The 22,755-nt window shown below is 37.1% G+C and overlaps 1 protein-coding gene across 4 annotated transcripts in view; it reads left to right on the top strand.

The window, feature by feature from the left end:
- Positions 1–22,755, top strand: part of SULF1 (sulfatase 1) — a 183,332-nt gene that overhangs the window by 123,668 nt on the left and 36,909 nt on the right. For all 4 annotated transcript variants that reach the window (XM_077166956.1, XM_077166959.1, XM_077166957.1 and 1 more), the window contains exon 13: positions 12,506–12,722. In XM_077166956.1, the coding sequence (XP_077023071.1) occupies positions 12,506–12,722 (217 nt within the window). The remainder of the gene's footprint in view (positions 1–12,505; positions 12,723–22,755) is intronic.

Consider the following 22,755-nt stretch of genomic DNA (forward strand, 5'->3'; position numbering starts at 1 on the left):
TCCTGACACACAAGCGTGCACAAGCACCCTCTCCCAGCAGATCCCAAATTCTATCATTTTTTGTTGTTGTTGTTTTGTTTTGGATTTTTAAAAAGTTTTTTATTAATAAAACCAATCAACATGCAATATGAACATTCTTTTTTCATCACATAGTTGTATATTTATCATCATGATCATTTCTTAGAACATTTGCATCAATTCAGAAAAAAAATAAAAAGAAAACAGAAAAAAAATTCATACATACCATACCCCTTACCCCTCCCTTTCATTGATCACTAGCATTTCAATCTACTAAATTTATTTTAATGTTTGTTCCCCCTATTCTTTATTTATTTTTATTTTTTATTAATTTTTAAATTTTTTTTAAATATCAAAAAACACCAAACAAACACAAACATTCTTAACTTTCGATCATTCCATTCTACATATATAATCAGTAATTCACAATATCATAACATAGTTACATATTCATCACCATGATCATTTCTTGGAACATTTGCATCTATTCAGAAAAAGAAATAAAAAGAAAACAGAAAAAAATTCATACATACCATACCCCTTGCCTCTCCCTTTCATTGATCACTAGCATTTCAATCTAAATTTATTTTAACATTTGTTCCCCCATTATTTATTTTTAATCCATATGTTTTACTCATCTGTCTATAAAGTAGATAAAAGAAGCATCAGACACAAGATTTTCACAATCACACAGTCACACTGCGAAAGCTATGTCATTATACAATCATCTTCAAGAAACATGGCTACTGGAACACAGCTCTATATTTTCAGGCAGTTCCCTCCAGCCTCTCTGTTATACCTTAACTAAAAAGGTAATCTCTATTTAATATGTAAGAATAACCTCCAAGATAACCTCTCAACTCTGAAATCTCTCAGCCATTTACACTTTTTTGTCTCATTTCTCTCTTCCACCTTTAGTCGAGAAGGTTTTCTCCATCCCTTGTTGCTGAGTCCCAGCTCATTCTAGGATTTCTGTTCCACATTGCCAGGAAGGCTTACACCCCTGGGAGTCATGTCCCACGTAGAGAAGGGGAGGGCAGTGAGTTTGCTTGTCGTGTTGGCTGAGAGAGAGAGGCTACATCTGAGCAACAAAAGACATTCTCTTGGGGGTGACCCTTGGGCCTAATTTTTTTTATTAATTTTTTTTTATTAATTTTTAAATTGAAAAAATATATATAACAACAAACAAATGCAAACATACTTAACTTTTGATCATTCCATTCTACATGTATAATCAGAAATTCACAATATCATCACATAGTTGCATATTATCATGATCATTTCTTAGAACATTTGCCATCTATTCAGAAAAAGAAATAAAAAGACAACAGAAAAAAATTCATACATACATGGGATTTTCATTGATCACTAGCATTTCAACCTAAGTATATTTTAACATTTGTTCCCCCTATTATTTATTCCATGTTTTTTACTTGTCAGTTGATAAGTTAGATAAAAGGAGCATCAGACACAGGGTTTTCACAATCACACAGTCACATTGTGAAAGCTATATCATTAAACAATCATCTGCAAGAAACGTGGCTACTGGAACACAGCTCTACATTTTCAGGCAGTTCTCTCCAGCCTCTCCATTACATCTTGACTAACAAGGTGATATTTATTTAATGCATAAGAATAACCTCCAGGATAACCTCTCGACTCTTTTGGGAATTTCTCAGCCATTGACACTTTATTGTGTCTCAATTTGCTCCTCCCCCTTTTGGTCGAGAAGGGGTGTAATGTTCTACAAATGTCTGTTAAGTCTAGCTCATTTATTGTGTTATTCAAATTCTCTGTTTCTTTATTGATCCTCTGTCTAGATGTTCTGTCCATTGATGAGAGTGGGGAATTGAAGTCTTCAACTATTATGGTAGATGTGTCTATTTCTCTTTTCAGTGTTTGCCTCATGTATTTTGGAGCATTCTGGCTCGGTGCATAAATATTTATGATTATTATGTCTTCTTGTTGAATTCTTCCTTTTATTAATATCTAGTGTCCTTCTTTGTCTCTTTCAACTGTTTTACATTTGAAGTCTAATTTGTTGGATATTAGTGTAGGTACTCCTGCTCTTTTCTGATTGTTATTTGCATGAAGTATCTTTTCCCAAACTTTCACTTTCAACCTATGTTTATCCTTTGGTCTAAGATGTATTTCCAGTAGACAGCATATAGATGGGTCCTGTTTCTTAATCCATTCTGCCAATCTATGTCTTTTGATTGGGGAGCTTAACCCATTAACATTTAGTGTTATTACTGTATGGGCAGTACTTTCTTCTACCATTTTGTGTTTTGGATTTTATATGTCATATCTAATTTTCCTTCTTTTTGCCTTTACAGATAGTCTTCATTTCTACACTCTTTTCCATACCTCTCTCTCCTGTCTTTTTGTATCTCTCTCTAGTGCTCCCTCCCTTCAGTATTTCTTGCAGAGCCAGTCTCTTGGTCACAAATTCTTTCAGTGATTTTTTGTCTGCAAATGTTTTAATTTCCCCATCATTTTTGAAGGACAATTTTGCTAGGTATAGAATTCTTGGTTGGCAGTTCTTCTCTCTTAGTAATTTAAATATATCATCCCACTGTCTTCTGGCCTCCATGGTTCCTGCTGAGAAATCTATACACAGTCTTACTGGGCTTCCCTTGTATGTGATGGGTTGCTTTTCTTTTGCTGCTTTCAAGATTCTCTCTTTCTGTTTGACATCTAAATTTCCGATTAGTGAGTGTCTTGGTGTATGTGCATTTGGATCTATTCTGTTTGGGGTATGCTGCACTTCTTGGATCTGTAATTTTAAGTCTTTCATAAGAGTTGGGAAATTTTCAGTGATAATTTCCTCCATTAGTTTTCTCCTCCTTTTCCCTTCTCTTCTCCTTCTGGGACACCCACAACACATATATTCATGCGCTTCATGTTGTCATTCAGTTCCCTGAGTCCCTGCTTATATTTTTCCATTCTTTTCCCTATATTTTCTTTTGCTTGTTGGATTTCAGATGTCCTGTCCTCCAGTTCACTAATCCTATCTTCTGCCACTTGAAATCTGACATTGTAGGTTTCCATTGTTTTTTTCATCTCTTCTACTGTGCCTTTCATTCCCATAAGTTCTGTGATTTGTTTTTTCACACTTTTGATCTTTTCTTTTTGTTCATTCCTTGTCTTCTTAATATCCTTCCTCAATTCATTGATTTGATTTTTGGTGAGGTTTTCCATGTCTGTTCAAACATTCTGAATTAACTGTTTCACCTCCTGTTTCTCATTTGAATTGTTGGTGTATTCCTTTGACTGGGCCATATCTTCAATTTTTCTAGTATGATTAGTTATTTTTAGTTGGCATCTAGGCATTTAATTACCTTAATTAGTTTATTCTGGATGTTGTTTTCACTCTTTTACCTAGGATTTTCTTGCTGGATGACTTTGTTTTCTGTCTGTTCTTTGACATTCAGTTCAGCTTATTCTGAACCTCTAGCTTAGGTTTTGTTTAACAGATCAGAATATTTCAGTTCTTATTTTTTGTTTCTTACCCTGCCTGTGTGGTACCTTTCTACTTAGGAGGTTCTACTTAGGTATTATAGACCCCAGCCAGATTTTCTCACCTGCGTCAGTTTTCCCTGAGGGTGTGACCCAGCAGATTGAAAGGCTTTTCCATAAAGCCTCTGGCCTTTCCGTTTTTTCCTATCCTGCCCAGTATGTGGTGCTTGTGTGCCTGCAGGTCCCACCGGCATAAGGTGATGCCCTATCTTTAACTTCAGCAGACTCTCACTGCTGGAGGCATGGTGGAGACAGAGGAGAGGTTGTAGTCTGTTTTTAATTGCTTCCCTTTTCCAGACCCTGGGGTCTGAACTCCTCGAGGGAGGGATTCCACCTGAGCTGGGCTCCACCCCTCTCCTGGGGAAGACATAGGCTCTAAACAAACATTTAAACAAGGTTAATTCTGCCTATGCCTGGAGCAGTGAAGCCTGAGAAGCCTTGCAGCTGTATGCAAAGAGCATTCAAGCCATAGAAACACAGCCACCAAAACGAAAGAGAAAAATCCTTTTCAGAGCAGAAGCCCCATTCCTCTTGATTGCCAATCAAGAGCTTAAATTGGAACATTGCTCTGTGTATCTCCAAGTCCTATGTGCCCCCTCCTTTCCTTCAGGGGCCAGATCTTTTCAAATCCAAAAAAACCTCAGTTTTTTTTTTTCCATCAGCCCTGCCCCCTCTGTGCAGAGGTGAAAACCAGCGACCTCTGCTTTTACTGGAGGTTCAGCTGAACTGGGGGCCTATTTTTAGTAATCAGAACTTGTTAATTAATTCTACATTTGGAGTTTTGTTGCACTCAGCCCCTGCTGCTGGTAAACTCTCTTTCCTTTCCCCTCTGGGAAGCAGCCTGTGGGGGAGGGGTGCCCATCTCTACGGCTTGGGGGGCTCATGTTTCTCGGGGGGCTCGCAGCCCGTCCAACTGGTCCAGACTGGTGTTCACTGTGTATCTGGTCACTGACGTGGCCCCAGCAGTTGCTCTGTACTGTTCCTGCCTATTTATTAGCTGCTCTGGAGGACAAACTAAATCCCACACCTCACTAAGCCGCCATCTTGGCCTTCCAAATTCTATCTTCTATTCAACAGAGAACATAGAACATGGGGTGAAGCTAAGGCAACTGTATTTTTTTTTAGGCACAGTTATAAAAGATGGGCCTCAAATTGTAACATGTCACAGTCGGAAAGCGTTTTAGAAACAGTCTAGCTCAATTATATTAGTTTACTGATAAGAATTTTAGGTTCAGAAAACTTAAGCTCTAAACCTAGAACCAGAACCTACATCTGTTCATTTTGTGTTCCATCCTTTTTGTCTAAACCATACTGTCTCTGCAAAAATATAAGATGGTTGGTAATCTCTTTGGAATTATAACTGGCATTTGCTTGGCTGAGCCAAAAGCTGGATCTTAAGACCCACTCACAGGATCTAGGGCAGTGTTTCTCAACCTGGCTGCATGTTAGAAACACATGGACAGCTTAAGAATATACTGAGACCCTGGTCCAACCCCAGACAGATCAAATCAGAATCTTCGGGGATGGACCCAGGCATTTGGTTTTGTTTTCAAACTTTGAGGTGATTCCTATATGTAGCCAAGATTGAGAACCACTGTTGTTGAGTGAACACTATTGTTTTTCTTCTAGGCATAGATATTGTCTCTTGAAATAGGTGTTAAATAAAAGTGAAATTCCCTTGGTGTCCAATTTTGAAGTACATTTTATTTACTCTCTAGGATTTAAGAAGAAATAATCACCTTGTTTTTATAGAACAAATGTCACATCCTTTCGTTGACCTGTTAAATTCCAGAATCTTTATATATTTCCTTCTGCTATTATAATACTATCAAATCAAAGATTCGCTTAACATTCTGAAAGGACCCACCTCAAGCAAGCTGATACTATTGTAATGGAAATTAGAATGGAGCTTGTTAAATGTAAAGTGGTTTAGTTCCAGAATCTATGTCCTTATCTAAAAACGATCCCTCTGACCTTTGTGACCAGCTGGAGAAACAATGTAAAGATGTTTACCAGTAAGACCTGGTTAGAATTTTTCGCTTGCCAGAAATTGACAGTCTGTTTCTAGAAACTCACTGAACCCTAGGTAAAGATGCAGCCTGGCTCACAGATGTTCCCACTGGCTCTCCTGATTCCAGAGGGTCTTGGCCAGAAGAACTGAGACACCAGATCCATAATCCTACTGACTTTCATCTGCACATGGGCCCCCGTATGCATCACTCAGCCCTGGACCGTTGCTTCTTCCACCTCTACTGAAGGATGCATCACAACAATTACTCATCTACTAAAATGTTTTGGCTTCTACATTTTTCAAAATGCAACAGCAGGCTTAAAAGTCAAACCATATTAAGTGATGCTCTAAACAAGTTAGAAACAGGCAAATATAAGAGCACACCACTCATAAACTGCATAAGGTGCCTCCCATCCTGTTTTATTTATACTGTCTTATCTTGTACTATTCCCTAATCCCACTCACCCTGGTCAGGTTCCCTTCCTCACCATCTCATTCTCTCTCTCTCTCTCTTTTTTTTAATGCATGGGCCAGGAATTGAACCTGGGTTGCCTGCATGGCAGGCGAGAATTCTACCACTGCACTATCCATGCATCCCCCGCCCCATGTCTTAAACATAGCTTGCTCATTCCCAGTTTCTCATTTGCATGAAAAATGTTGCCTCAGTCTTCCCAGATGTCACTGGCATCCTTGTCAAGAGCCATGGAATTGCTTCCTGGCCCCATCATTTCTTTGAGATGTGACTAGGGCAAGTTACTTAACATAACTGTGCCTCAGCTTCTTCATCTATAAAATGGGGATGATGGTAACAACTCACTCAGAGGGTTGCTGCAGAGATTATAGATTAAACTGTATAAAGGACCTGCATAGTGCCTGGCTCTGGATTATTGGACACAGTCAGTTAACCAATTATATTTTCATTGAACTGTAAGAACCATACCTCCAACATTCCAGCACTGACTTTTCCACATGATTTCCCAGGTTACAGCCTAAAAGAGGAAACATTTTCTCTCTTCTGCTCTTTCCACTCTCCCTTCCCCTCACTATCTAATCTCACCTCTCCTCAAAGTAAAAAGGAGGTAGATCTCCTTGGCACAAGTAACAACCCATATTGATGATAAAATTTGACAGTGGTTTGAGTTAAATAGCCATTGAGACAAAAAAAAATGTATATATGGTCTTTTTATATTACATGAGTATTGAGATGTAAATGTTATACTCATGTCCACATGTAAGTTTTGATGATATTGGCACTGGCATAAAGGATGATCAAAGTATCAGAAAATTACTGTATATTTAGTACATTTCAGAGAACATATTATAATGGAGAACTAATCTTTTGTGTGTGAAATTATGATGTTGGTTACTGACTGCATTAATTATACTGAATGAATCAGTTACCTGGAGTGTACCTTCTGAAAAGGTATAGCCAAAATTTTTGTTTCTTACTCATGGAAACAGGCAAAAGTAGCATAGATAAGAATATAGAATATCCCCGCCTGATCTGGGAAATGTATACAGTTCAAAATGTAGAGACCATAATGATTATCTAGTGGTTGCTTCAGGAATGGAAAGTGATCAGAGTTCTACCATCATCTAATATAGTGCTAGGCATTTTACATGGAATATTTTATACCTGAAAACTATAAGAAAGATATTGTGCCTATTTTTTATGGGATGAAACTGAAGCTCAGAAAGGAAAAGTTATTTGATCAAAGTCAGCAGAGATCAAACAGAGGTCTGTATGACTCAAAAGCCAGTGCTCTCCATTAAATAATAATTACTGTGCTATATACAGTTTGTAAACAGAAACATGAACTTGCCCAGGATTGGATAAACATTTTAAAAAGCCACTTATAAGAATCCTGCTTTGAATTCATATAATATATCTTTTTCTCAGAACTCTGAAAACACTCAACAATTTATTCTCATGACAAATCCTTGAGGCCAGGAGGAACAAGTGTTATTTTACCAGATGTGTGCTCTGGAAGAACAAAGGGATTCTGCAATTTGCTCAAGGCCATAGAGTCAGCAGTGAGAGAAAATTAAAATTGAGGTCTTCAGATCCCCAACCCAATACTTATCACCAACAAAAATGGCTGCCCCTCACCAAGTTTACATTAGATCAAATTCTTTAAGTAATGAGCAATAATCAGTATGTGGGAATTTAAAGACTAAAACTAGTAATAATAGATTAAATCTGCCTTTGCTGAGCTCCTGGCCATGCATTATCTCTGATCCTCATGGCCCTGCAAGGGTTCCAGCTATGTAGCTGAGCTGCTCAGGGCTGCATAGCCACATGATGGAGCCAGTATTCAAATCTAGGCATTTCAAACTTGAAAGTTCAAGCTTTTCCCACTAAACCACATCAATATGGGTATAAAATACCATTCCCAAGTCCCAGGCAGAATATTGATAATATAGTACAAAATCCTATTTCAAAAAATGAGTTGACAGCACTTTAGTTTGTTGTGAGGATGAATTCATAGAAATTGTTCATCAAGCAAGAGGTCAATAGAGGCTGAGATGGTGGTGAAAAGGATGAATAATGGAATTTTTCTGAAGGCATTTGGCCCATATTTCTCATTAGACTTGATTCCACCAAACCAGCTGTATGCATGAATCTATGTACCAAAAGAACCAGCCTTCTCTACTTCATCCAGTAGGATTTACATGTAGGTAGATTAATTAATCAAAAGCACTGTTACTCAGTTTACTCCTTTTGTGCTGAGCTGATTTGTGGGAAAGACTCAGGAGGATGAGCCATGGTCCTTGCCCTTAATTCCAAGTTCCAGGGTGGTGGGAAAAACTAGAATGAAATAATGGCTTCAATTACATTTAGGTTATTATTTAAATGATGGCATTGCCTAGCACCTAGCCCACAGCAGATGTAAGGAAATATCTGCGGGATAAAAGTGTGCTAAATTCTTGGTACAGACTAATGAGTCAGGGAGGTCAGTGGAAAATTGAGATAGTGTAGTTTCAGAAAGCAGAAAAGGGATTAGCAGAAGGGGTATGCTGTAGAAGACTGGAGACAATTTTGAATTTGGCAATTAAGTGATTTACTGATAAGCTTCAAGGGAGCAGCTGAAAGTGAGGCAGCGTGGCAGCTGCATTTTGGTTAGGGCACTTGATTGACAAGCCCATGTCTGAGGCCTGACCCCATGGCCCACGGCCTCTTAGCAGGAGCCTCACCTGAGCTCAGGCCTTCCTGAAATTCCTGAAACTTCTCATTATTATGGCCACTGAAATGGCTTGAGGCATGAGTTTCAGAGCAATTCTTTTAAAATTTCTCTTCTCCTTCCTCTATAAATTCTGATGACCATTTTAGTTGCAGCTATTTCAAGGTTTTATTGCTCAGCCATAAAAATTGTCATGATATCGAACACTAAAATGACTGTGGCAAATGTGTGGTAATTGCATTTCATTAAAATTCCTAGTATACCTGCAACTAAAATTTTCAAAGCCTCTAGCTAATTATTTATAGGTGTATGTATATATATGAAATACATATATCATATATGTAAAAGTCTAGTAAGTTTTTCATAGGTTCCATGGCATGGAAAATAACTGCCATTTTTGTCACTGACTCTTTATCCAAGTATGTATGTAGGAATGTGTATATATTCCTACATGGATTTGTATGTGTGCATTGTATTTGTATGTATTCGTGCATATGTGTATGTACGTATATTTGATTTTTGTAGGTGTGGTAGTTTGAAACCAAATGAACCCCATAAAATCATGTTCTTGAAAACTACTTCCTTCCAGTGGGTATAAAAGTATTGAGGGTGGGCCCTTTAGATTAGGTTAATTCAGTTGAGGCATGCCTCAGGTGGGTCTTATGCTCTTACCGAAGTCCTTTATAAATGGAATGAAAACAAAGAAAGGGAGAGAAAGCCATGCAAACAGAGCACAAGCCACTGAATCTGGAAGCCACGAAACCCAGAAGAGAAGGGAGAGACCAGCAGACACTGCCCATTGCCTGGCTATGTGATGCAGTCATCAGTAACCTGCCTTCAGGAAGAAGGTATCATCTTGTGGGTACCCTAATAAGCTTTTAAACTAATAAATTCCCGTTGTTAAAAGCTAGCCCATTTCTGTTATATTGCATTTTGGCAAGCCAGCTGACGACAACAGTATGGCATGATTTGTCAGTGCCAGAACACAGGTGTGGTTAAATTCAACTCTTCACAGAAGGAAACCCTCTTTCTCTTCTTCCATATCCCATAGGAAATCAAGGAAAATGTTGGTTGGGTTCCAGATAGGCCGAGTCTCTAAAAAGTCTTCCTACATCTTTTTGCTCTATAGGAATCTACTTGTACCTCAGCTGTTCCAGGTTGAAAGAAAACAAGCAGAATTTCTTTTTATGCATTATGGTTATAATTAAGGAAAGTTTTCACTATAGTTGCGTGCCTTAAAGATTAGTATTTGTACAGAAGTTGATGCAGATTGGAACCATATAAAGACATAAGGGCATTATTTTTCAAAGGCACACTTAGCCAGATTTTTCCGTCTGCCAGAAAATAGAACATTTCTTAAGTTTCCACTTAGTTGTGAATTGTGTAGGGCCTCCTCATTTTTCTACCATCAGCATTAAGTAGCCAGTTCTGGAGGTGGAGATTCTCAGGATCATTTGGATTTGAGATAGATACTCAAGCACCACTGATTCCCAAACATTTTAGAGCTATGAAAAGTTATTTTGGTGACAGTTTTCACTAGCCAGATTTCTATGTCTTAATTGTTTCTTAATGGATTTTATATAAGGTTTTTTGTGTATATATCATTTTTGAGAGGTATTTCATAGGCACTCCTAAAATGAATTTGATGTTATCTGTGAATGCTGCACACCCAGGCCTGGGAATCTCTGGTCTTCACCTTAAAGGGCAAAACCAACGTAACAAAACACAGGTAGTTTTTGTTAAGACTAAGTTCTGTCATTTGTCAATGAACTGTGGAAAGAGAGTAAGGAGAATTAGTTACTCTTAAATATAGCACATAGTTTTGCAGGTATAGATGAACTGGCAGGAGTCATTTTCTGACCTGATTAGGTCAATAATTTTCTAGACACAGCTGCCTTTTTATACCCACTCACACAATACATACATCTCTCTCAAAGACTCATTCATCTGAGCTGTGTAGACCTAAATACATCCCTTCTGCCTTGCACATGGGATCCAGCTGCAAAGAGGTCCAGTACCAGTTGCTAATCTAAAGCAGGAGAGGTTTTAATTCCAACTGCACATTAGAATCACTTGTAGAGCTTTCAAAAAAATCTCACACTCCACTGGGTCTGAGAATCACAGATCTCACATAACTTCTGAGTGCCTGTTCAAGTTGACTTCGTGTTGTTTTTTTTGAATCACCTCTCAGTTTTAAGGCTCCTCTTGTCCATGTTGGTTTTTCATGGCTTTATAAACAGGTAGTTGGTTGCCTGGTCTCTGGGGTTCCCACTTCTCTGGATGGAGATGATGAACATTTCCACCAAAGAAGGCTTGTACCCTGAGGTGGCTTGCAGAAACCAGAGTGGTAGCACCGAGGGTGTGGAGGGGCTGAAGTGAGATCCCAGAACAAACTCTACATATCAGAGATTGGGGGCATCTATATATATGGTAGAAGTGTAGCCGTTCTGATAATTCAGCACTTATTGAACTTGTACAGTTCTCTTAAGAGAAAATGACACCCACCCCCACCCCGCATTTGGGCTGATTGTCTATGGCGCGTCCCATTTTGTACTGGAGTGTCATTTGTCTACTGACACCTGGTTGGGACCCTTGGTCAGATTTCACCTTGCCTTTGGACACTTTGCAATCAAGATTTTACCCAAGGTATGGTACAGGTACCTAGGGTCTGAGGTCATTTTAAATGGTACATGAAAGAACAACTTTTACTTAATATTTATTTTAATATATATTTGAAAACACGTAACTGGCACAACAAACACATGATACAGATACTGTTTTGGTTACAGTTTAAAAATGAGTCAACATAAGGAAAAGTAGTAAAAGTACACGTCATACTCAGATACAGAAGTAAAATCCACCCATAGGGTAATGCTGCATTACAGCAGGTTGTAACAGCCGTGGTCAACTTAAAATTCAGGCCTATGTTCTTCCAGCCTCCCAAATTAACATATTAGGGAGGGAAAATAAAAAGTGAAAGGAAGGTTATTAGGTCTCTATGAGTGGTACAAAGGATCCCAAGGGTGGGGAGGCATCGAGGAACACTTACACCTGCTTCTGTGCCGTAATTTACTCAGAATTGAGACCGAAGTTCGTGCACCAGGCTCAGTAAATGGGCTCAATCTGGAAAGTGATGCAATCTCCCTGTGTACGTGTGTCTCTTGAGAAGGTGACCCATGCTTATCACATAGCAGCTCTCACTTCTAGAGGACACAGTGTTTGTAGGAGGGTAAGGAAAGGCAGGAAAGAGCATTGGTAAGTTTTCAAATATTGAGTCTATAAAAGTTGGCCCTCTTTGTGAGGGGCTCCAATTAAATTCATTTGCCCTCTTCCTCACATGCCACTCTTCCCTGGCTTGCATCAGAAATTCACTGGCAGAGAACAAAGCAGCCAAGTTTGTTTTTCTAGAGAAAGAGGGGTCTGGTGAAAACAGCGCTGACAGCTGTGTTCTGCGGTTTAGTGAATTAAGGGCTTTTACATGTTCCAATTCAAGACTGTTTAGTCTGGGGGCTGAGGATTTAGGTATCATTTCTTGGCTCTCAGGTCACTGAGGTAGTTCTGGTCTCCAAAGATTTCACTGTCACTTGCATTTGCCTACAATGAAAGGAATAATGGAGAGAATAGGGAGCTGAGTTATTGCAGGGTCACTGGAAAGCTTGCCTTTCCCCCTTCACTTTCTAATGGTGTTGCCAGTGTTTGAAGACTAAAGCAACAGTCCCTAATAAGTAACACGTGGATCAGAATTGGTAAACTGCTTTCACGTTGGCTTTTGCAGAAATGGCAGTGCATCGAGGATACGTCTGGCAAGCTTCGGATTCACAAGTGTAAAGGACCCAGTGACCTGCTCACGGCCAGGCAGAGCACACGGAGCCTCTACTCTCGCGGCTTCCATGGCAAAGACAAAGACTGCAATTGTGCGGACGCTGGGTACCGGGCCAGCAGGAGCCAGAGGAAAAGTCAGAGGCACTTCCTGAGAAGCCAAGGGACGCCAAGTAAGCCATTCACTTGGAACCATCTTGGTGGCAGGCTGAGGCCATGGGAGAGGACTTGAGGGAGGCAAAATGATTGCTGCTACACCTGTGATACTATCAGAGTACAGTTTTAGGCTACTGTTTGCTAGCCAGCCGGGCTAAAACAAGCATTTGTTCAGTTCAAAATAAGAAAGCTGAGATTAATTTGAAATGTTGCTTTATTAACATCCTTCTCATTGAAGCACTGAGTGAAAATATATTCAATAAAAACATGAAGCACAAAACATACCCACACACATGAGAGTTATGAAGTGGTTATTCCAAGGGCACCAGCCATGATTTAGGTCAGTTTTAGTTTGCCTTAATACTAACATACTGATTTGTGAGCCTTAAGTTGCTAAAAAACAAATCCCAAGGTTTTAGTATATAAGAAATTAACTTAATAGGAAAAACAAACTTTTTTTTAAGGCATGTATTTTAAATTGTTTTAGTACTATATATAATATAATTTTATATTTATATATAATGTAAAATTTGGATGTTGCCTTTTCTTGACTGACAGGGTCAAACTAGTTGAATGCAGTATGAAAAGCATTGCCTAGCGGTTTCCTTGTTTAAAATAAGCAGCTCTGAGAGACCTGTGATGAGAAATAGGAGAACCAGTAGTCGAGCGCTTTCCATAAAAGAATGAGAGTCTGGTGCCATCTAGTGGAATAATACACAAAGTGACTCATTTCTGTGGTTATTCCTTTCTTTGTTGGTGTGGAAATAACGTACATAAATTTCATGTCTAAAATGTAGAAATCAAATCAATCACTAGAACAATGAAGCCTTTAGAAAAGGTGTTTTTAGCCCAATCTTCACAGCTGAATTTTAGGAGTTATCATCCTCCTGGCATTTTTATCCAAAATTTCTGTGTATGCACATTTTCTTGGATGTCCATAACGTTCAACGATTTTTTTTTACGTCATTGTAAAATTTTAATTACAATCTTAAACCTTGTACGACTATATTGTATGTGTGAAGTTCTTAGTCTTGACATAAGTTCAGGCTTATAGAAAAATTACAAAAATAGTACAAAAAAATCCCTGTACATTTGCTAAATCCTTTAAAAGATTAACAATATTTTACCATATTTGCTTTATTTCTCTATCTATATTATATAAGTATATAATTTTTTTCTATACCATTTGAGTAAGTTACATGTGTGATGCTCCTTTACCTCTAAATACTTCTATTGTGTATTTCCTTAAAACAAGGACATCCTCTTACATGACCACAGAACCATGATAGAAGTTGGGTTATTCACACTGTACAATGCCGTTATGTAACTTACAGAACTTAATAAGACTCTGCCAATTGCCCTTAGATATGTACATTAAAATTCACTTTTAAAATATTTAATGCTTGATAAGTAAGAATGCTTGAAAATTATAAAGCATAAAAAATGATCATCTGTCATCCAGTGACTCAACCTAAGATTTAGGACAGTGGTGGCTCAGCTATGGCTTGCAGGCTGGATCTGGTCTTCTCCCTGTTTGCAACTAAAGATTTCCTGGAACACAGTCCTGTCCATTCATTTATATGTTGCCTATGGCTACTTTTGAGGTATAACAGTAGAGTTGAGTAGCTAAAACAGAGATATTATGGTCCACAAAACTCCCCAAATTTACTATCTGGTCCTTTACAGAAAAAGTTTACTGACCCCTGTTCTGGAACAGAGCAGTCCAATAAAACTGTCTACAGTAATGGAAATGTTCTGTAAATCTATGCTAATGTAGTAGCCATTGGCTACAGGTAGCTGTTGAGCTCTTGAAACAAGGCTGGAATGACTAAGCAACTATGATTTTATTTAATCAAATTTAAATTATAATAGCTGCAACACCACCCATGTTTTCATCTTCTTGTCAACTCCTGCCTATCTTATATCTGTTTCTGCAAATCCCGGAGGTAACATGTTTTCAAGTTCTAGATTCATTATTCCCTTCCTATTTCAAGATAGAGTAATCAGATATGTATATTTCTGTAAACAATATATTGTTTAGCTTGCTTGTTTTTTAATTTAACAATGCTTTCATACTGTATGTATGGTTTCTATAACTGGATTTTTTTCATCCAACATTATGTTTCTGCCAAGTTTGGAAGGATGATTGACACTTACTCATTTTTACTACTGTTAGTTATGCCACAAATTTCTTTTATCCATTTTTTACTAATGGATACTGGGATAGTTTCCATTTTCTTGCTACAAGGAACTAAGCTTTGGGAATAGTCTTGTAAATATGTTCTGAGTTTTTTTGTTTTGTTTTAAGAAAAATTACTGGGCCAGTAGAATCTGCAAAAGTTCAAATTTATAAATGATGCCATCTCGTTTTCCAAAGTGCTGGTACCAGTTTTTTACAGGGCAAAGTGCTGGTACTGCTGAGTGTGAATGTTCCCATTGGCCCAGGTTCTCACTAATGCTTGGTGGTATCTGACTTCATCATTTTTGCTAACTTGGTCTGTATAAATTTGTATATCATGTGATGTTGAGTTCCATTTTCCTGATTATTAAGTAGGTGGATCTTTTTCTTACATCAATTGGTCTTTCATGTTTCCACTTCTGAAAAATGCCCATTCATGTCTTTTTTTTTTAAGCAGTTTTATTGACACACCATACAATCCATCCAATTAATGGCTCTCAGTATAATCGCAGAGTTGTACTTTCACCCCCACAATCAAGTTTTAAAACATTTCCCTTGTTCTAAAAAGAAAAACCCAATACTCCTTATACCTGCTGTTTGACACTCAGCACTGGTCTGGTACCTCTTGTTACTGTTGATGAAAGAATATTACAATACGGCTGTTAACAATGGTCCCTAGTTTGCATTAGGTGCATACCTTTCCCCGAAATATCACCCCATTATTAATACATGGTAATAGTGACATAACATTTGTTCTAGTTCATGGAAGAAAAATATTTGTACTATTAACCACCTTTGTACCCAACAGGGCTCACTATTTTATACAGTCTGATGTTTCAACCCCTAGCTTTCCTTCTAGTGGCACACATGACCCTAAGTTTCCCCTTTCACCCAGAATCACATGAATAATTCAGTGCTAATTACACCCACCATAATGTGTACAATCACCTCTATCCATTTCCAAACATGTACAATCAACCTAATTAGAAATGTTATGCAAATTAAGCATCAGCTCTCCATTCTCTACCCTCATTCTATCTTCTGGTAACCTATATTCTAGATATTAGCTCATTTTAGTTCATATCAGTGAGCTCATACATTAACAGTCCTTTTGTGACTGACTGATTCATTCAACATAGGTGTCTCAAAGTTTCATCCATGTTCTCAATGCATCGGGTGGGATTCCTTTTTTACATTCCTAATAATTAATCATATGTATATACCACATTTTGTTTACCCATTCATCCGTTGATAGACACTTGCGTTGTTTCCATCTTTTGGCAATTGTGAATAATGCAGCTGTGAATATTGGTGTGCAAATGTCTGTTCACATCTCTGCTAGTTTTTGGTATGCCTAATAGCTGGATCATCTGGCAGCTGTGTCTTCCTGAGGAAATGCCAAACTGTCTTCCGCTGCAGCTAGACTGTTTTACATTCCCACCAGCAGTGACTGTCTGTTCTTAATTTTCACATCCTCTCCAACATTTGTAGTGTTCTGTTTAATAGTGGCCATTCTAGTAGGTGTGTAATGCCCTCACTGTGGTTTTGATTGGCATTTCCCTAATGGCTAGTAATGTTGAACATCCTTCCATTTGCTTTTTAGCTGTTTATATATCTCCTTTGGAAGAATTTCTATTTTTGTTTGCCCATTTTCTAATTGGGATGTTTGTCTTTTTACAGAGTTGTAGAATTTCTTTTTAGTCGGGGTAGCAAACCTTTATTGGATTTGTGGTTTCCAAATATTTTCTCTCAATAAGTAGGTGCCTCTTCACCTTTTTGACAAAGTCCTTTGAAGTACAAAAGTCCTCAATTTTGAAATCTCTTTTATCTATTTTTTTTATTTTGTTGCTTTAGCTTTGGGCGTAAAAAGCTCCTACTGCCTATTATTAGCTCTTGACTAGGCTTCCATACGCTTTCTTCTAGGAGTTTTATGGTACTTACGGTACTAGCTATTATTTTTAGGTCCTTGATCTATTTTGAGTTAATTTTTCATAGCATATGAGATAGGGGTCCTCTTTCATTCTTTTTGATACAGATATCCACCTAGTTGAGTGGACTTGGAAGGTTTGTCAAATACTTTGACCACAGATGGGTCTGTTTCTCAACTTTCAATTCAATTCCATTGATCAATATGGTATCTTTAACTCGGTGCTATGCTGTTTTAACCACTGTAGTTTTGTAGTATGGTTTAAAGTCGGAAAGTGTGAGTTCTCCCACTTCATATTCTACTTTTGGCTATTCAAGGTCCCTTACTATTCCAAATAAATTTACGAATTAGCTTTTCCATTTCTGCAAAGTAGGCTTTTGGAATTTTGGTTGATGTGGCATTGAGTCTGTAGATCAATTTAGATGGAGTTGACATTTAGCCTCCTAATCCATCAACAGATTATCCTCCCATTTATTTAGGTCTACTTTGATTTCTTTCACCAGTATCTTGTGGTTTTATGAATATATCCGTCCTTGACATCCTTAGTTAAATTTATTCCTAGGTATTTGATTCTTCTAGTTGCTATTATAAATGGAACTTTTTTTCCTTGATTTCCTCCCTGGATAGCTCATTACTACTGTATAGAAATACTGCTAATTTTTGCATGTTGATTTTTGTATCCTACCACTTTGCTGAACTCATTTATTAGCTCTAGTGTCTTTTTTTTTTTTTTAATTAATTAAAAAAAAGAATTAACAAAACAATTAGAAATCATTCCAATCTACATGTACAATCAGTAATTCTTAATAACATCACATAGTTGCATATTCATCATTTCTTAGTACATTTGCATCGATTTAGAAAAAGAAATAAAAAGACAACAGAATAAGAATTAAAACAATAATAGAAAGAAAAAAAACAAAAAAAACAAAAACAAAAAACCTATACCTCACATGCAGCTTCATTCAGTGTTTTAACATAATTGCATTACAATTGGGTAGTATTGTGCTGTCCATTTCTGAGTTTTTATATCCAGTCCCGTTGTACAGTCTGTATCCCTTCATCTCCAATTATCCCTTCTCTTTTTTTTTTTTTTTAATTAACGGAAAAAAAGAAATTAACCCAACATTTAGAGATCATACCATTCTACACATGCAATCATTAATTCTTAACATCATCACATAGATGCATGATCATCATTTCTTAGTACATTTGCATTGGTTTAGAAGAACTAGCAACATAACCGAAAAAGATATAGAATGTTAATATAGAGAAAAAAATAAAAGTAATAATAGTAAAATCAAAACAAAACAAAACAAAAACCTATAGCTCAGATGCAGCTTCATTCAGTGTTTTAACATGATTACTTTACAATTAGGTATTATTGTGCTGTCCATTTTTGAGTTTTTGTATCTAGTCCTGTTGCACAGTCTGTATCCCTTCAGCTTCAATTACCCATTGTCTTACCCTGTTTCTAACTCCTGCTGAACTCTGTTACCAATGACATATTTCAAGTTTATTCTCAAATGTCCGTTCACATCAGTGGGACCATACAGTATTTGTCCTTTAGTTTTTGGCTGGATTCACTCAGCATAATATTCTCTAGGTCCATCCATGTTATTACATGGTTCATAAGTTTATCTTGTCTTAAAGCTGCATAATATTCCATCATATGTATATACCACAGTTTGTTTAGCCACTCTTCTGTTGATGGAGATTTTGACTGTTTCCATCTCTTTGCAATTGTAAATAATGCTGCTATAAACATTGGTGTGCAAATGTCCGTTTGTGTCTTTGCCCTTAAGTCCTTTGAGTAGATACCTAGCAATGGTATTGCTGGGTCGTATGGCAATTCTATATTCAGCTTTTTGGGGAACCGCCAAACTGCCTTCCACAGTGGTTGCACCCTTTGACATTCCCACCAACAGTGGATAAGTGTGCCTCTTTCTCCGCATCCTCTCCAGCACTTGTCATTTTCTGTTTTGTTGATAATGGCCATTCTGGTGGGTGTGAGATGATATCTCATTGTGGTTTTGATTTGCATTTCTCTAATGGCCAGGGACATTGAGCATCTCTTCATGTGCCTCTTGGCCATCCGTATTTCCTCTTCTGAGAGGTGTCTGTTCAAGTCTTTTTCCCATTTTGTAATTGGGTTGGCTGTCTTTTTGTTGTTGAGATGAACAATCTCTTTATAAATTCTGGATACTAGACCTTTATCTGATATATCATTTCCAAATATTGTCTCCCATTGTGAAGGCTGTCTTTCTACTTTCTTGATGAAGTTCTTTGATGCACAAAAGTGTTTAATTCTGAGGAGTTCCCATTTATTTATTTCCTTCTTCAGTGCTCTTGCTTTAGGTTTAAGGTCCATAAAACCGCCTCCAGTTGTAAGATCCATAAGATATCTCCCAACATTTTCCTCTATCTGTTTTATGGTCTTAGACCTAATGTTTAGATCTTTGATCCATTTTGAGTTAACTTTTGTATAGGGTGTGAGAGATGGGTCTTCTTTCATTCTTTTGCATATGGATATCCAGTTCTCTAGGCACCATTTATTGAAGAGACTGCTCTGTCCCAGGTGAGTTGGCTTGACTGCCTTATCAAAGATCAAATGTCCATAGATGAGAGGGTCTATATCTGAGCACTCTATTCGATTCCATTGGTCGATATATCTATCTTTATGCCAATACCATGCTGTTTTGACCACTGTGGCTTCATAATATGCCTTAAAGTCAGGCAGCGCGAGACCTCCAGCTTCGTTTTTTTTCCTCAAGATGTTTTTAGCAATTCGGGGCACCCTGCCCTTCCAGATAAATTTGCTTATTGGTTTTTCTATTTCTGAAAAATAAGTTGTTGGGATTTTGATTGGTATTGCATTGAATCTGTAAATGAATTTAGGTAGGATTGACATCTTAACTATATTTAGTCTTCCAATCCATGAACACGGTATGCCCTTCCATCTATTTAGGTCTTCTGTGATTTCTTTTAGCAGTTTTTTGTAGTTTTCTTTATATAGGTTTTTTGTCTCTTTAGTTAAATTTATTCCTAGGTATTTTATTCTTTTAGTTGCAATTGTAAATGGGATTCGTTTCTTGATTTCCCCCTCAGCTTGTTCATTACTAGTGTATAGAAATGCTACAGATTTTTGAATGTTGATCTTGTAACCTGCTACTTTGCTGTACTCATTTATTAGCTCTAGTAGTTTTGTTGTGGATTTTTCTGGGTTTTCGACGTATAGTATCATATCGTCTGCAAACAGTGATAGTTTTACTTCTTCCTTTCCAATTTTGATGCCTTGTATTTCTTTTTCTTGTCTAATTGCTCTGGCTAGAACCTCCAACACAATGTTGAATAATAGTGGTGATAGTGGACATCCTTGTCTTGTTCCTGCTCTAGTGTCTTTGTTGTCTAAGTTTTTCAAGACTTTGTAAATATAGGATCATATTATCTGCAAGTAGTCAAGTTTTACTTCCTCCTTTATGATTTGGATGCCTTTTTGTTGTTCTTTTTCTTTCATAATTGCTGTAGCTATACCTTCTAGCATGATGTTGAATAACAGTGGTGACAGTGGGCATCCTTGTGTTGTTCCCAATCTTAGAAAGCTTTCAAGTTTGTCACCATGGAGTACAATGTTAGCTGTAGGATTGACATATGTTCCCTTTACCATGCTGATCAAGTTTCGTTCGAGTCCAACCTTTTGAAATGTTTTTACCAAGAAGGGATGCTGGATTTTGCCAAATCCCTTTTTGGCATCAATTGAGATGACCATGTGATTTTTTTTTTCTCCTGTTTTGTTAATGTGCTATATTACATTAATTGATTTTCCTGTGTTGAACCATTGTTGCATACCTTGATCATGGTGCATAATTTGTTTAATAATGCTGTTGAATTTGATTTGCAAGTAATTTGTTGAGTATCTTTGCATCTGTGCTTATTAGAGAGATTGGTCTTTAATTTTCTTTAGTTTCTTTATTAGGTTTTGGTATGAGGGTAATATTGGCCTCATAGATTGATTTACTGTTCCCTTCTCTTCAATGTTTTAGAAGTGTTTGAGCAGGATTGTTCTTAATTCTACTTGAAGTAATCAGTAAAATTCACTTGAGAAGCCATCTGGTCCTGGGCTTTTCTTTATTAAGAGGATTTTTGTTTTTATCTATTCACGTATTTATTATCTAGATGTTACCTCTTCTTTTAATGCAGATTGAGATATTCACACAACATGTAATCCATCCAGAGTATACAATCAGTGGCTCATGGTGTCATCACATAGCTGTGTAATCATCGCCGCAGTCAATTTTAGATTTTTGTAAACTATTTTTTGCTGAGTGTGTATTACTCCATAAAAGGATGTAAAACTCAAACATCCTGTATCACTTATTCCCTTATTATTGGTGTGGTCCATTTCTTACTGTTGGAAGAATATTAAGATATTACTATTAACTATAGTCCATGGGTTGCAATTGGTACTTTTTTTCTATATACCACTCAGTTATTAATTATTTGTAAAAGTGTCATTCATTTGTTCTGGTTCATGAAGGAATTTATGTTTGTAGTGTTAATCACCAAAATCATCCACTACAAGTTCACTGTGCTGCACAATTCCCATATTTTAGCATCTAGCTTTCCTTTTGGTGACATACATGACTCTAAACAACCCCTTTCAACCATATACACAGAAAATTCACCACTGTATCTTAAACTCCCAATAATGTGCTACCATCACCTCTCTCCATTTCCAAATGTTTAGGTTTAACCTAGGTAAAAATTCTGTGCATATTAAGCAACCACTCCCCATTCTCTATTCTCATTGTATCTCTTGATAACTTAGATTCTACATTTTATGGCTAGGAGTTTACATATTATAATTAGTTCAAATTAATGAAATCATACAATATTTGCCCTCTTTTGTCTGACTTATTTCACTCAGCATTATGTCCTCAAGGTTTATTCATGTTGTCATGTGCTTCAGGACTTCATTCTTTCTTACTGCTGAGTAATATTCTATTATATGTATATATCACATTTTCTTCATCCATGGATTGGTGGACACTTGGGTTGTTTCCATTTTTTAAGAGAGATTATTTATGTATTTATTTACTTTTTCAGTTTAACAGCAATTTATTGGCTCACAGTTTGAGGCTAGAAGGCTTGCTTCCTTTGGGAGTTTTTTTTTTTTAAACACCTTTATTACTAACACAACATGCGATTCATCCTTTTTACCCCATATTCTGATATATATTTTGGTGTTAATTGTGCCTTTGGGAGGTTTTTGATGACTATTTCAATCTCTTTACTTGGATTGGTTTGTTGAAATTTTCTATCTGTTCTAGAGTCAGTTTAGGTTGTTCATGGGTTTCTAAGAGATTTTCATTTTGTCTAAGTTGCCTACTGTGTTGGCACACGGTTGTTCATGGTGTTATCTAATTGTAGATGGTTTTTATTTCTACAAGTTCTGTGGTAACTGCCCCCCTCTCGCTTCTGATCTTATTTGCATCTTTCCTCTTTCTGTTGTAATCAGTCTAGCTAAGGGTTTGTGGGTTAAGTTATTGATTAGAGTTTCCTTATTTTTAATGTAGGCATTTACAACTCTCAGGTCCCCTCTTAGTACTGCTTTAGCTACATCCCATGAAGTTTGGTGTGCTGCGTTGTCACCGTCTTAAGGTATTTTCTCATTTCCCTTGTGGGTTTTTTTCTTTGCCCTGCTGGTCATTTAAGAATGTGTTGTTCAGTTTCCTCATATGTGAATTTTCCAGTTTTTCTTTGCTTGCTGGTTTTATTCCAGTGTAATTGGAATGGTTTCAGTCTTTTAAAAATGCATTAAGATTATTTTGTGGTGTAACTATGGCCTCGCCTAGAGTATGTTCCGTGGAAAAAAATCTATGAATACAGGTATCAGAGTTTCTTACATTTTAAATATTAAACATTAATTTATATACCATGTGAT

This window comes from Tamandua tetradactyla, chromosome 6 (genome assembly GCF_023851605.1).
Source record: "Tamandua tetradactyla isolate mTamTet1 chromosome 6, mTamTet1.pri, whole genome shotgun sequence".
NCBI classification, from domain to species: Eukaryota; Metazoa; Chordata; class Mammalia; order Pilosa; family Myrmecophagidae; genus Tamandua; species Tamandua tetradactyla.